The 16730-nt window shown below is 37.4% G+C and overlaps 1 protein-coding gene across 1 annotated transcript; it reads right to left on the bottom strand.

Annotated features, from left to right (window-relative positions):
* Positions 1-1066: 1066 nt before the first annotated feature.
* rab23 (RAB23, member RAS oncogene family) lies at positions 1067-16730 on the bottom strand. The gene is made up of 7 exons (XM_079634720.1): positions 16269-16730; positions 11223-11442; positions 5018-5103; positions 4778-4934; positions 3693-3775; positions 3526-3618; positions 1067-2460 (listed from the first exon to the last, which is right to left on the bottom strand). The coding sequence occupies exons 2-7, from the start codon at positions 11375-11377 to the stop codon at positions 2321-2323; spliced, it is 714 nt and encodes a 237-aa protein (XP_079490846.1). The 5' UTR covers positions 11378-11442; positions 16269-16730; the 3' UTR covers positions 1067-2320.

Here is a 16730-nt window from a genome sequence, read left to right as displayed (position 1 = left end):
TCTGTTCTTTGAAAAAAAATGTTATGATTTAATTGTTTTTCCACATAATCGGCCCACATCTTAAAATGGACCGTTGCGACTCATTTCGCCAGAGCGGGTCACAATTGTGAAGCTGTGGGTTTTAGTTACTAAGAAATATATGCAAAAACTTACGTGTACAATAAAGTGTTTAGAATGTGCATTCATCCGATCGATTTTAAGCACTCAGATTGTATAATCAAACATATCGTGCGGAGCGATCTCAGAATCTGCGTTTATTTGTCATTTTAACGGTTGGAAATGGAGAGTAAAAGTGAACGGCAGAGATTTCTTATCTTATCTTATCGGCAGAGATTTCTTATCTTTATATATATATATAAAAGTCCACTAGTCAACATTAGTGAGTGGATGCAATGATAAATGTAGGGAGGAAGAGGTCACTGACCTCAAGGTAAATCTTTATATATTTCATGTTATTTTATGAGCTGTGTAAACAGTAAAAGTGAAAACAAAAGCAATACTTTAACATAATTATGGGCATTTTTGTCATTTTGTTTTTTCAAGTACTGGATATCTCGGTAAAGCGATTAATGGGGTGTGTTGTTCTGCACTTCATGTCGATAATAAAAGCATTTTAATCAAAACATACTGTTGATGAAAATTTGATAAGGAAAAAAAATATTGTTGTTATTATTAATTATGCATCAATGTTTTTGAAAAAGAAACTCTATAAGAATATGATTGTTTCAAATAAAGAGTGAATGAACACTGCTAAACTGAAGCGCTTTGACCTAACAAACGCATCTTATGAGATTATTAAGATATACACAACATAAATAAACGTCGGTAGTGTTTTCTCATGATGTTGTCTATGGCACATCTCACACACTTCACTTCTCTGGTATGTAGTCTCTGGACCAATCAGGTACCGCCCCAAATGCCCCAATAACCAATCAGAAAAAAGATAAACATTATATTTTCACGGCAATCATCGTTTTCATGATGGTCGCGGTCACGTTCGAGAAACACAAGTGTGTTAAATTATTTGAGTTCTAATTTGTTTAGCAATATTTTGATTTTTTTTTTTAATGCTCCTGCATATTTAAGGATTCAAATGTTTTAGTAAAAAATAGACAACAATATATGAAAATAAATATTGATGTTTAGTTTTTGTTACATTGGTGCATATGAATGAAAATTATTAAAAATAAGTTATAATATAATTGCAATTGTGTTCATTAAATTTAAAAACTGATTTTAATGTGAACGTTCGGCTTCTTGGTCAAAATGACTGATTGGAAAGAAAAAGAGTTTATGCCACTTTAAAGTAAATGCATAATATGTTAAGATGAATGTGGAATATGTCCATAAAGGCTTAATAATATCATATAGCTATATCGCCCAGCCCTAGCAGTAAGTGTATGATGCCGTATGCTTTAATATCTGAAGCATTGCCAGCTGTCAGCAAATGAATAATAAAAAAAAGTTAAACTTCCTTATTCCAAAAGAATATGTTTATATATTTCCATCTCTTGCATGTGGAGTCTCAGAAGAGCATATTGATGCATATTAATGATGTTGATTTCATTTGAAATAATATCTAAAAATCGGACTCGCTCAACCATTTACTAACGCTATTTACATCTCGTACAAGTAGAAACATTTTGGCACTGTGTTAAATGTCATGGATTTAAGTAAGTCGTTACTTTACTACATTTTTCATACAAAAATACCTATAAGAACACATGTGTTGAACTTCATGACACTGTTCATATAAGAAACAAATGAACATTACTTTTAAGGGAAGATTGCAAATATGCATCTCCATCGATACGAACATATTGCACAAACGATGAACAGTCCAAATGCACAAATGGTGTGTTTCTTTTGTAATTAATCTCCTCAGAGAACATCTGAATATTACCCTGCTGTGTACCACATCAAATAATGCACATCTGTGAGAAAATAGATTCGCTTTTCATTTCAATTTTGAGCCACAATCATTGTTAAAATGAGAGGACGGGGCAGTGTCCAAAAGATTTGAATACGCGTACAAAAATATCTTAACATCCTCCAATTTCCCGTCACTCACTGAGGGTTTGACTTCAGGACACACTTCTGCGCCAGCAGAGCATATTGTGTGTCATATTTCCTCTGTAATAGTGATTGATGCTGCTACTGGCGCAGAAATTCAGCATGTGCTGTAAAAACGAGTGTTTGAAGAAGGCACACACTCACACACACACACACACACACTCATCCGCAGGAGTCCGTGACGTATGAAACACAGAACACGATGGGTTCCTGTACTCGGCGCTCACGAAGCCGATCACGAGCCGTCCTACAGAAGTCTGCAGCCGCCGAACGGGTTCTTCGCCTTCTTCGTCCTCTGCTTGTTCGGTCGCAGGTTGATGACATCACGACCGTTCAGGTCGCTGGCGTTCTGGTTCGGATGAGTGCCGCCGGACGTGTTAAAAACACCTGGGGAAAAAAGAACAAGAGACTATATAAAAATCCAGAAAGATTAATAAATTAAAAATTAAAATGCACGATCATGCTACATCTGAGGTTTGATAAACACCGGCACTGTGGTTTAAATATGCAAAAATAATAATAATAAAATAAAACCTATATTAATGAAAGTAGGTGTCAAGGTTTGGTTGGTCAGCTTTGACCCTAGTCAAAAAGAAAAAGAAAAAAAAAAAGATATATATATATATTAGAGCTTTGTGTTTGTGTTTCTAAACGTTTGTGTTTACATAATATATGTGTGTGTGTACTGTGTATGATTATTTTGTATATATACACACACATGCATGTATATATTTGAGAAATATTTGCATTTATATACTGCATATATCTTTTTTATTTTTTTATTACATATGAATAGAAATATTTTATATATAAATAACAAATTTTTCTTAAATGTATACATGCATGTGTGTGTATTTATATATACATAATAATTATACACAGTACACACACACACACATATTATGTAAACACAATATTTTATTTTGGATGCGATTAATCGCGTTTACCGGTAATCGTTTCACAGCTCTAATATATATATATATATTATATCTTCTGCTCACCAAGGATGTATTTATTTGATGAAAAATTCAATATTATTACAATAAAAAATAAGTGTTTTCTATGTGAATATATAGTAAAGTGTGATTTATTCCCGTGATCAAAGCTGAATTTTCAGCATCATTACTCCAGTCTTCAGTGTCACATGATCCTCCAGAAATCAGTGTAATATGATGAGTTGATGCTCAGGAAACATTTATGATTATGATCAGTGTTGAAAACAGTCGTGTTGCTGCTGCATATTTTTATGGAAACTGTAATACTTTGTTTTCAGGATTCTTTGATGAATAGAAAGCTCAAAAGAACAACATTTATTTGAAAAAGAAACATTTTATAACATTATAAATATCTTTACAGTCACTTTTGATCAATTTAATGCATCCTTGCTGAATAAAATTATGAATTTCTTTAAAATAAATTGGAGAATGCGAGCACACAAAAGTTCAGTCCTACCTATTTTATTGCTGGATGAGTGAACGACCTCGCTGTCCTCCGCTGACTGTTGCTTGAGCCGATGCAGGTATTTGTCAGCTAGATACTTAAAAACTACAACAAATAAACTGTGTTATTTTATAATAAAGCATAATCAGTTTTGTGAGCGGAAAGGCTTCATCACTCACCCTCGTTGACGTTGAGATCTTCCTTCACTGACGTGCGATAGAATCTCAGTTTCAGCCTCTTAGCAAGACCTTCAGCCTCTTCACTGCAACCACACACACACGCACACGCACACACGCACACACGCACACGCACACACGCACACACGCACACGCACACACACACACACACGCTCACACACACACACACACACACACACACACACACACACACACACACACACACACACACACGCACACACGCACACACACACGCACACACACACACACACACACACACACACACACACACACACACACGCACAACCGTTATGTTTTTATTACCTTAGAATGAGCATTTCTATCTACACACACCGCAGGTCTCCTTACATCGACATGTTTCTACGGTGGCCCTGAACGGACAGACGAGTTTCGTCACTATGTTGTTCTTCGTGCAAAGAAGCTTTAGCTAAAGTCAGCGAATAAAACATTGACACAATTATGAACAAGTAACAATAATATTCCCAATAACATCGTTTTACTGAATAATCAGGTAAACCTAATTTCTTAATTTATCTTTGCAAAAAAAAAACATTTTGACTTTTATTTTCAAACCGGAGTCAGAAAGATGAAGAGACTCAAGAAGAAGTGACAAAAGATTGATTAGTTGATGAATTTATGTAGCTATAGTTATCTTCTAGTCATTGATTAACATATCGTTAATCAACATAACGTCTTGATAATCTGTAAATCGTGTTCCGGGGGCGGGGCTTATGTAAATTCTAGGGTTGGTGATGTCACTAACCCGGGAGGAATGTCGTGTAGTCTCTACCAGCCGTTTGTTGTAGTCCTTAAAAATTAATTTCTTTAAAGGAAAATATCTCCCTTTGCTTTGAACTTTGAGCGTTGTAACTTTGCAGATGTTGTTTATGATCAAACAGCAACATTACACACTCACTACAGTTAGAAAAGTGAAATCATATCATCCACCCCTTTAACTGGCTACTCTCTGCTGTCTCAGACGACGACATCACTTCCTCCGTTGAGTGCAATTCACAACCTCACCACTAGATGCCGCTAAAATGCCCCAGAGCATCACTGACTCTTACTTCTTGATCACCGTGTCGTCCAGCAGATCGATCTTGTTCTGCACCAGGACCGTGGGAATGTCGCCCACCTCCATCTCCACCTTCTCCCTCCAGCTGCCGATGGCCTCGAACGAGTCTCTGTCGGTGGTGGAGAACACCAGCACACACGCCTGAGCTCCTGCGGGACCGATCACACGTCACACGTCACACACACACACACACACACAACAGAGACAGCCCAGTATGGGAACACACACACACCTCTGTAATAGGCCTTGGTGATGGCGTCAAACTCCTCCTGTCCTGCCGTGTCCCACAGCATCAATCTCACGTCCTCGTCGTTCACTCTGCAACACATGCAGACGACCTCAAGACTCACATACACACAGATCTGATAATAATACACTCATAAACACATGCAGACGACCTCAAGACTCACATACACACAGATCTGATAATAATACACTCATAAACACATGCAGACGACCTCAAAACTCATATATGCACAGGTCTGATAATAATACACTCATAAACACAGGGTTTAAAATGGGTTTTCACAGCGATGCCATAGAAAAACTACTTTGAAGCTTTCAGTGAACAGTTATTAGAAAATAACCATTTTGTTCTAATATAAATAGAGGTGTAACAATATATCGCAATACAAAAATGCAATAATATGTATCATTTATTATTCACCCAAAATAAAAATTATTGTAGTGTGTGAGAAATTTTTTAGTTTTAGGGTGTATTCACACCTGCCTTGTTTGGTTCGATTGAATCGAACTCTAGTTCGTTTCCCCCCTTGGTGCGGACCTTTTGGGCAGGTGTGAATACAGCAATCTAACTCGGGTGCGGACCAAACATCCGAACCGAGACCCAGCTGAAGAGGTGGTCTCGGTGCGGTTCCAAACGAACTCTGGTACGGTTCGTTTACTATGTGAACATGAACCGACCCAATTGCCAGAAAGCTCTGCGCCTTCGAGTTAACAGGCCTCCGTAGTCGGAGTTGCGTTATGGGAAAGTGATCTGTTGTTGATTTACTACATTTTGGCATAATGGTTTGTGTTATTGTTCGTTTAAGTGCGAAAGAGAATTTCATTCCGGCGCGCTGTCTGGCCACACGATACTGTTGCGCGTCTTTCTGCGCGTCGTGAGTGAATGAGTGTGTGCGCATCAGGACATTCACATACAGAGCGTTCTCTTTAGTCTAATCACGCATACATGCTTTAAAAGCATTTGCATGAATACGAGCGAGTTCATATAATGTAACGATAGTTACAATACAAGGATGGTGGGTGGGTGTGTGTGTGTGTTTGGTGCTGCGTTAATTTACGTTAAACTGGTCTAACTTAATCGCAAGCGTTAACGTTGACAGCACTTGTTAGCAGTATATACACAATAGCTTTTTTTTGCACTTCCTGATTTCCCTACTTGAGAATCCTTGTCCAATGAATGGACGACCTTAGCACACGTGTGGTTTTGTTTACAAATTTTGGTTCACTTGCAAAAAGAGCAGTGTGAAAGCGAACCGTACCAAACAACAACAACAAAAAAAATGTATTTGGTCCGGACCAAAGCAAGTGAACTATCGGACTTTCCTGGTGTGAATACAGTGTCAGTACTACATTACACTACTATATATAATGTTGAATATAATGTATAATAATGCAATGGGGGAATGTTTCTGTGTCCTCCTGATAATGCCAAATGTATGATGTTACCAGTTAAAAGTGGCCTACATTATTTAATATTAATATTTATATTATATCTAGTCGGTGAAAGAGTGCAATCATATTTGTCTAAAATAATTCAGTGTTTTGAGCTTCAGAATCATGAATATTGTTATTCTGGCGTCTCTATTGTCCTGTGCTTTGCTTTGGGTTTCCAGCATCAAGTCCAAGTCTATTCATTTACACACACAATTTTAATCAATATAAAAAAAATTGTTATCATATGTCCTGGAGAATCGCAATAATATCGTGTAATATGCGCTTCGTTATCCAGATGACCTACATTGAGGGAGATTTCTTTGGAGATATGTTTCTTTATTGTTTCTTTGTTATTTTCACCTGCTGTGTTGCTCATTATGTTGGTTCCTGTAGACCGGATTGTCTTATTGGGTTAATTGATTGTATTAGGATTGAATTGATTGAATTTTCTCAGATTATGGGTGGGACTTAACTTATAATGTGGTGTCACTCTCATTCTCTGTGTCACTTTGCCCTGAAGACGACCACTGTTTGGTCGAAACATGTTGGCTCGGGTATTTTAAAATGACCTAAGCCATATATATTTAATAAAGGCTTTTTAACTTGATCCTTCTCCTCATTTAAAGTTTGACTGAGTGCCTGGGACCTGCTTTGCGCAATAATATCGTATTGGGAGTTCAGTATCGTGATATGCATCTAATCATGACATGAGGGCTTCGTTACACAATATAAAGACGTTTTTTCCCAGTATAAAGAGCCTTTGTGGAATGGAAATGTTGAAAAAGTCTTTAAAACGCTAAAAGGTCATAAACTGCTTAGACTAGTCAAGACTTAAGTCAGTTACATAAAAACATAGATTGGTCTAGTTTGAATCCAAGAAGTAAGACTGATTAGCCCTAATGAACTGCTCGTTGGTCAGACTAATTCTTAAGACTCATCTTAAAGGGTTTGTTCAACCCGAAAAAAAAATATATATATCCCATAATTTACTCACCCTCAATCCATCCTAGGTGTTTATGAGTTTCTTCTTTCAGCCAAATTATAATATATCAGAGTTATATTAAAAAATTATAATGGCTTTTAATGGGAGTGAATGGTACCTGAGATCTTGAAGCACCAAAAAAGCGCATATATAAATTAAATAATTAAATAAGTTAATATTAATATTAATACATATTTTGTATAATTATTAAGGGCCTTCTGAAGCTAAATGATTTGTTTTGTGAGAAAAATATCTATATTTATAACTTTATAAACCATAGTCACTGACTTCGGGTAATTGCATAACAATGTATATTTTTCTTACAAAAACTTTTATTAACCCCTGGAGTCGTATGGATGCACTTTTGTGGGTTTCTAAGGTACTTTTCAGTCCCATTATAAAACTTGGATGAGGCAGCATATGTTTTAAATATAACTCGAAGAAGAAAGTCATATACAGCTAGGATGGCTTCAGGGTGAGAATTATGGGATAATTTTCAATGTTGGGTGAAATAACGCTTTAAGTTAGCGGCTATGTTTATGCAACTGGTCCTGCTTTCGCTCTCAGTTTGACTAAGCTTTGAAACCGTAAAGCCACTGACAGCTCATTCGTTCCTCGTTTCGTTTCATGTGTATAACCAGTAAACCGCACAGATCTTCTCTGGCGATGTCACAGCGGGAGAGACTGAGATCCAGGAACACGTTTGTGTCGTCTACCGCGAGCAAAGGCAAGAGGATCTTCTGTTCCCGAGGGGTTGCACCGCGTGTTATTTCCCATATTTAAATGGAAACAGGAATCGTGTTGTTCAGAAGTGTTAAATCATCTCTCGGGTCAAGCGTGAGCCATGTTTACTGGCACGTATTTCTGTTCATGTGACCCACTTTAGGCTGGTTGAGTGGCGTGTACAGTACGTATGAGTGGAATACTGAACATACTGTAGTATATATGCGATGGCCAGGATTTAAGCCACACAATTCTTATATATTCATCTTTGCATTTGATCAATAAATAAAAAGTGGTGCTGTCAAACGATTAAACTATTGAATCACGATTAATCGCATTTATGTCATAGTTAACTCGCGATTAATCGCACATTTTTATCTATTCTAAATGTCTCTTGATTTATTTTTGTCCCATTATTTTTTCTCATTTTAATGCTCTTATCAACATGGAAAAGTGGATCGGCTTGCTTTGTGCAAATGTTTTTTTTATTGAAAACAACATTGACACATACTGTGTTCAATTTCACACTAACAATCTCACTTGGAGCAAATAATCTCTCACACAATGTAACTCTGTCCATCAATAAAAGGGTGAAAGAAATACTGACGAGGTGACGTTACTGATATTGACGAGTGGGCGTAGAAACGCATCAGCTGTGTGTGTGCTTGACCATCAAGTGGTGTTTAGACTGGACGTGCTGCGATGACAGCTGAGTTCACAACGACACAACACACAGATCACTTTGGTCTTGTCAATTGAATTGAATTTTTTAAAAGTAATTTTTCCATTCAGAATCTTATTGGCATCCATTTCGGCGTCTCGCGTTCATTATTCATCAAAATGCAGGTAATAACGCGGTAATACGCCTTTAACTGACAGCCCTAATAAAAGGACATATTGGGTTTGGTTTAAGGTGAGACACAACAGGCAAAAACATTGCTTTTTTTTCCACTGGTCAATTTTGAGATTTTGGGATATTTGTCTTCAATAACATGTGATGACGTAATGCGTGGCGCGTCGCAGACCAGCACAAGACGAACAATTGTGGTTAAAAAGTATATACTTTTTATTTTATTTTTTTATGTCAGATTGTTTCGCTGGATAAGACCCTTATTTCTCGGCTGGAATCGTGTCGAGACTTTGAAGCTGCATTGAGACGGACATATGAACCTTCCGTTATTTATCTATATGCTTGTAATTTGTTTTGTTTATTATTTTCTATGCAGATTCTCTCTCCTACAAAATCATCCCAATCACTGAATGATTCATTCTTTCCAAATATAGCTATACATGTAATCTGGTGATTTTTTATTCTTTTTCATATCGCAATAAAGATTGCAGAAAAACAAAATATCGCAATGTCAGTTTTTAACCAACATCATCCTGAGACTTTCACAGAAGATATTTTGTACATTTTTCAATATTTAGAGCACATGTTATTGACTCCTCAAGATGTGAAGAGAGTTTCAACCAGTATAACAAAAAGTGTTTATAAAAAGAAAAATTGCAACCCTTCCCTGGCTTTAGGCGAGAAAGTGTGAAAAAAGTGCAGTTTTACAGTGTGCAGTGAAACTGGTGTTCAGATTGCATTGGTTGCAGAGCTACGGCTACAAGAATTCAGGGGAAAAGCCTATTTTATTATGTGCTTAAAAAACTACAATGGTCCACTTGAGATGGATTAACTCAAACTGGTTTATATAACAATGCCTATTACGCTAATGTAGGCTATAATCTGGAAAATTAGAAACAATTCAGAATGTGATGTATGCAAACGAAATGATCAGATTATTCAAACACAGGAATGATGAGTCTTACATCAGTGCAACATCAGCTTCTCAGTGTGCAAGTATGGGGTTAAAAATTACTTCATACTGACTGAGATGAACCAAGAGAAAACATTACCGTCTACCGCGAGAGGGCGCTCTAGTTAGCGGAGTTGTTCAGAAGCGACACCGAGGATGAAGAGTTCAGTGTTGTGGAGTGAGATCGGGAGCTTGGTGAACTTGCTGACCGGTAACTTGGACTTGCTGATGTTAATTTAGCCTATTCAGCCTCCCAGGTATATGTTCTTTATGCTATTGTGTTGCTGAATAACTGTTAAGGTCCTTGCACACTGAGTCCGAAAATTTCGTATGCGTTTTTTCGTATTCGTGATTCGGTGGCTCTGAATTGTCAAAGCACCATTCGAACACCATTCAAACTGCTTGTTACGGATGCAAAATACGTAGAAAATCGAACCTGTTTCGATTTTTTTTTTATGACGGACGAAAGTTTCGGAGGCAGTGTGCAAGCGTGATTGACATAACGTGAGGTCGTCTTTATTTTTTAACATGCGAAAATTTCGGATGCGAATTTCGGACTCAGTGTGCAATGGCTTTTAATGTGTTACGTTAACATGCCGGACACCTATTCAGCCGGTTGTTAGTGTGCTATTGTGCAGTTAAATAACGTGCTTTTCCAGATTAAATGTCTGTTCTTGGTCTTGGATCTTGTGAAATAAATTTCTAAATATGCGACTTATAGTCCAGTGCGACTTATACATGTTTTCTTCCTCTTCATGACGCATTTTTGACTGATGCGACTTATAGTCCAGAAAATACGGTACTGACGTCTTTCCGCGGTTATAACAACATTTCTTCTGATGTTCATTCAAGTTTATTTGATGCTATAAATGAACTAGAAGGAAGAGATGATCGGTTCACGAGCGGCTTTAACTGAGGCGACACAGCGATCTGTCACACACATTAAAGAGCCACAAAACGGTATTTATTGTTTAAATTTCTTTAAAAAATTACCAAATTTGAAAGTTGAAACTTTGTTTCATATCAAGAGTAAGCTGGTCTGTCCTGTCTGTGTGTCCTCTCTGCTCCGCGATGTGTTTATCACTGCGTGAGAACATGGTGTGTGTGAGAGCGTCTGGCTTGTCGGACATAGCAACAGTAACTAAGGGGGTGGGTCTTTGCGAACGGTCAGTTGTGAACCCAAAAGCTGTGCATGAGAACTCATAAAAGCATCTCAAAGCGACTGAAGCGTAAAACTAAAGCATGCTTACATGATCTGTCTCTCCAGAAAGTCGACCCCAATGGTCTTCTTGTAGTCCTTGGTGAAGATGCCCTTGCAGTATCGCTGAATCATGCTGGACTTGCCGACCGCCCCGTTGCCCACCACCACCACCTTGATGGCCACCTCCATGTCCTCCTCCAGCATGGCTGCGTCTGTGTGGGGTTCACGTCACTTTAGTGCTTCTGCTGTGGGATCTGCTCGACTCTGGCCTTTAGGAGAGCAATCCACAGATCAGTCGTTAGTGCTGCACAATATATAGAAATTAGTGAAATATCGCAAATGTATATATCGTGATATGCATATAACTCCGGCTTGTAGGTCTAGTGTTAACGCGGAATTTCCTGAAATTTTACATATTTGTACCCACAAATACTGGAATTTCTTATTTTGATACAATACCTCAAAAAAAAAAAATTATATATATATATATATATATATATAGATATTCTATATACCATTTTTGATAACACATGGAAAAACTGCCATATATATATTTTTATCTCATAATTTTTTGCCCATCCATTGAAAGTATAATCAATATTTTTAAGCTTCAAAAAGTAACACACTGTAACAATCCATAAACGGTTTAATCCAAGTCTTCTAAAGAGAAAAGATCACTTTCATATTTGAAAATAAATCACCAATGAAATCTGACAACTGTCTCATCAATTTTGTTTCTAATCTCTCAAATTGTGACCAAATTCAGGCTAGCCAAAATTCATAAATTATGAAAAAAAATTATATAAGCAGCTCTACAAAAGACAATAGCGTCATCATTAAGCTCAAATCATTTCTGTGCTGATTCAGTTTAATAACTGTGATGATGTTGCACAGTTCATTAAGTTTTAAATTAATTGGATTCAGCAATAAAGCAGCTCTACAGAAGACAACATTGAAATTAAATTAAATGAGGGAATTTAACTGAGACAATTAAGATTGAGATTAACAGGGCAGTTTAAAGGGGGGGTATAATGCCCTTTTGACAAGATGTAAAATAAGTCTTTGATGTCCCCAGAGTGTGAAGTTTTGTGTTAAAACTTTTAAACTTTTGGAAGTTTTAGCTCTAAATACCCCACAGATATTTTTATATAGCATGTTAAAATTGTCACTTTTTGAGGGTGAGCAAAAACACACCATTTTGTGTCTATCCCTTTAAATGCAAAAGAGCTGCTGCTCCTGGCACAGGGGGCGGAGCTACAACAGCTTGTGTCATTTTACCTCACACACACACACACACACACACACTGAAGATTTCACAAACTTTCAGCCTTTTATGTTCAAACCGGAGTCAGAAAGATGGAGAGACTCAAGAAGAAGTGACAACATGTAGAAGCAACAGAACATTTCTGAATGGTTAGATGATGAATTTATGTAAATTATGTGTAGTTATCTTCAAGTCATTGATTAGCATATTCTGTCATTATAATCTATAAATCGTGTTCTGGGGGCGGGGTTTATGTAAATATAGGGTTGGTGATGTCACTAACCCGGGAGGAATGTCGTGTAGTCTCTACCAGCCGTTTGTTGTAGTCCTTAAAAAACTATTTATTTAAAGGAAAATATCTTCCTTTGCTTTGAACTTTGAGCGTTGTAACTTATAATATTGTTTATACTCAAACAGCAACATTACACACTAACTACAGTTAGAAAAGTGAAATCATAATCACCCACCCCTTTAAACAGTGACAGGATCCATTTAATTACCGACATGCAAGTATTTTGTCCCGAAGCTTGTCTACTCTTCTGCTACACATGTACTTTTCTTCACAAAAACAGTTCTTTAGGTCATAGTGTAAGACTTGATAGTTTTGAGTCTTGAGTCTTGAATGCTGTATAGATAGCAGCGAGACACTAGCGCTAACATATTACGTTACGCTAGCAAGGCCTCCCACGTTTCTCCCGAGTAACTCGATACATCAGCTGACCTGACACAACAATAACCACACCACACACATATTCTCCCATAAACACACTCGCAAAATCATCCTGCCCCTATATGGCTAAGATAAAAATCTATATCTGTTTATTAATGTTCTTTTTATTAATGTACTGTCTGTTGTAGACATTTAGTGGGATTTCTAATACATTGGTAACACTTTACAATAAGGTTCAGTAGTTAACATGAACTAAGAATGAACAATACAGCATTTATTAATCTTAGTTCATCTTAATTTTAACATTTGCTAATACGTTATTAAAATCAAAGGTTGTATTTGTTAACATTAGTGGATGTTCTGTGAACTAACATGAGCAAACACTGAACAGCTGTATTGTTATTAAAGATTAATAAATACTGTAACAAATGTGTTGCTCATTGTTAGTTCATGTTAGTTAATATGACCATTAATATGTTATTAATGAACCTTATTGTAAAGTGTTACCAATATACATTTACAGATCAATCAATATACACTAAACAACTATTTTATAAATGTGTTTTAAATGACAGACAAGATTAGATTTCTTCCTTTCGTTTGGTTCGGCTTTCAGAACAAAAGATGAATCAGTGTTGTTTCTTGACAGGTGTGTTTCTGAAGATCCACGTAACCAGGGAAGTGTGTGTGTGTGTGTGTGTGTGTGTGTGTGTGTGTGTGTGTGTGTGTGTGTGTGTGTGTGTGTGTGTGTGTGTGTGTGTGTGTGGCAGGTGGAAAAACACGCTTAACCTTAACCTAAAAATATATGACTCTATGAGCACCTAAACTTCAAGAGATCCATATGTGACCATGGACCACACAACCAGTCACATGGGTACATTTTTGGAAATTGAGATGTATACATCATATGAATGCTGAATAAATAAGCTTTCCATTGATGTGTGGTTTGTCAGGATAGGACAATATTTGGTCGAGACACAACTATTGAAAATCTGGAATCTGAGGAGCAAAAAAATGTAAACATTGAGAAAATCTCCTTTAAAGTTGTGCATTTATGTTCACGATTGTGCTGCATTCACTCACAAAAATACATGTTTTATATATTTACGATAGGAAATTTACTAAATATCTTCATGGAACATGATCTTTACTTAATATCCTAATGATTTTTGGCATAAAAGAAAAATCTATAATTTTGACCCATACAATGTATAGTTGGCTATTGCCACAGATATACCCGTGCGGCTCCAGACTGGGTTTGTGGTCCAGGGTCACTTGTGGATGTTTAAAGCCGCTATTAGTGGTCAAATTACAAACATCGATCACAAAACGTCTTACACAGGATTACGTGACTTGTAGTTAGTCCATTTAAGAGATCTATACAGAACTTTGCTTATTATGCAAACAGAAAGTGGCAGAAACATTGGAGGAAACGGCTCATGTCCAAGTACCATGTAACCATTTGTATCCATCACCATGTTTTTACCATATTCACTTAACATGGTATAAGATACTACTCCAAATCACCCATATTTTTAGTAGTTCAAAACAAATCCTTGCGAGATATTAAAGGGGTCATGACATGAGAAACCAAATTTGCCTTGATCTTTTGGTATATTAGAGGTCTTTGTACCATTAAAACGTCCTGCAAGTTTCATAGCTTAAGACGTCCTCCCCATTATAAACGAATCATTTATTTAATCGAGCTCTAAATACAGCTCGTTCTGGATCCATGGTAAGAAGTGACGTCACGGTGCGAAGTGACGTACCAGCGTTTGCATATAGACCGCCTCCAGAACAAGTATTCGTTTCATTGTCGCGCCCGCGCGCTGCGCGCCTCACAAGTGTTCAGTCGACGGACAGCGAGTGGGTCTGCAGGGAAATTACGATGCCGCAGATGTGCTGATCCTGCTTTGGACAAACAACATCTTTGAATACGCTGCGAAAGATCCAGACGTCAGGGAAAAATGGATGCACTTTATTTTTTTGCGGACGTCTCAGTCACGGCAATGTTAGTTTAAGCGTTTGTTCTGTACATTTGAAGGATGACTGTTTTGAGAACAAATCCCAATATGATGCTGGCTTTGCCAGAAAACTGTTGCTCAAAGATAAGTCCGTGCCGACTATTCTGGGCTCAACATCGACGACGCAAACTGTAAGTAATGTGTTTAAAACTTTAAACTACTTTTTAAATACGCCGAATCCGCAAATGTTCTGGCCGGGGGCGTTAATAATTGATGCATAGGCACTGACGTTAGCCAATCATAACAGTGGGCGTTAACACTGAACTCTTAAAGGGGAAACACCCCCAAAACAGACTGTTTGAATCAGAGGATGAGAAACAGGGAAAAGGTCATAAATCACTACATTTAAAAAAAAACTTGTAAAAAAAACTATAGTAATACTATATTTGCAGCTAAGGGAACATAATAATAAAAAATAAAAAAACATGTCATGACCCCTTTAATAATTCATATTAATTAACAACAAACTAACTGTAGGGTTAGGTTTAGCTGCTTGTAATTATGCAGTGTACTGTTATTACTATAGTAGTAAGTACATGTAACAAGAACACTGTGAGATAAAGTGTTACCAACAGTACTGTGGTGGAACGGTCTCAGAACTTTAGCTAAAAAGTTTGGCTCAAAGTTATGAGCAAACGTTATTTAAGTAACGTTTTGAGTTACATTCTTTAAGTAACGTTAACCGAACGTTTGTTCAATGTTATTTGGTCTTAAATTATGTTCTTAAAACGTTAGCATGATATTTATAAGTCGTTCGCAAAACGTTTTTCCTGAAATGTTTCAGTTGATCAAATGTTTCAGAACGACCAGAGAACATTTAGGAGTAACTTAACGTCCCCGTAGTGTTTGCAGAATGAACAAATGGAATGTTCCCTTAACGTTCGCATCACAAAAACCTCAGAACGTTTCGAACGTTCAGAGAACTTTCAGGAAAAAACGTTTGAATAACTTAATGGGAACGTTAGCTAAATGTTCTTAGAACATATTCGTGTTAGCTGTGATGGTGCAGTGATGTGTCTGATGGCATGATACTTTGTTATATAGACGTACTGAACGATTATTAATACGTATTTGGCTGGTAGTTAGAATAATTTCATTGTACATTTTGTTAGTGAGAAAGGGAACGCGGTGTCTTACCTGCATTCGTGTTACCAGGTTACATTATTTCCTCTCTGAAGGTCCGACACGAGGATAATGATGAACGCGAGCTGTCCACACACACACAGCTCTAGTGATTTATGAACACACACATCTGCTGAATGTAAATATTACACAGCTGTATGAAGAGAGCTTTTTAATCCGCACAGTTTATCAAAGGAGTGGCCTCCTCCTCTCTCTCTCTCTCTCTCTCTCTCTCTCTCTCTCTCTCTCTCTCTCTCTCTCTCTCTCCAGCCTGGATGATCCAATATCAAACGGGCTCTGAGGAAGCAAACACCCACAGATACAGCTGAGAACAGATATAGCGGAGCGTCGTAACGTGCTCTGCGGTCATTCACGGCTATCTTAGCGGCGTGTGTCTCATCTGTTGACCGCAGCAACAGCAACGCGTGAAGCGGGAGACCACTCTGCGATATCGGTCTGTCGCCCACCATAAACACC

Source organism: Phoxinus phoxinus, assembly GCF_949152265.1.
Source record: "Phoxinus phoxinus genome assembly, chromosome: 14".
In the NCBI taxonomy this organism is placed as follows: domain Eukaryota; kingdom Metazoa; phylum Chordata; class Actinopteri; order Cypriniformes; family Leuciscidae; genus Phoxinus; species Phoxinus phoxinus.
This window is presented reverse-complemented; position numbering and strand designations above follow the sequence as displayed.

Coding starts and splice junctions, on each gene's coding strand:
- rab23 (XM_079634720.1), bottom strand. CDS start 11,377: ATGCTGGAGGAGGACATGGAGGTGGCCATCAAGGTGGTGGTGGTGGGC. Junction 4,935..5,017: donor CACCAAGGCCTATTACAGAG/GTGTGTGTGTGT, acceptor TCGGTCCCGCAG/GAGCTCAGGCGTGTGTGCTG. Junction 3,776..4,777: donor GACGACACGGTGATCAAGAA/GTAAGAGTCAGT, acceptor GTGTGGTTGCAG/TGAAGAGGCTGAAGGTCTTG.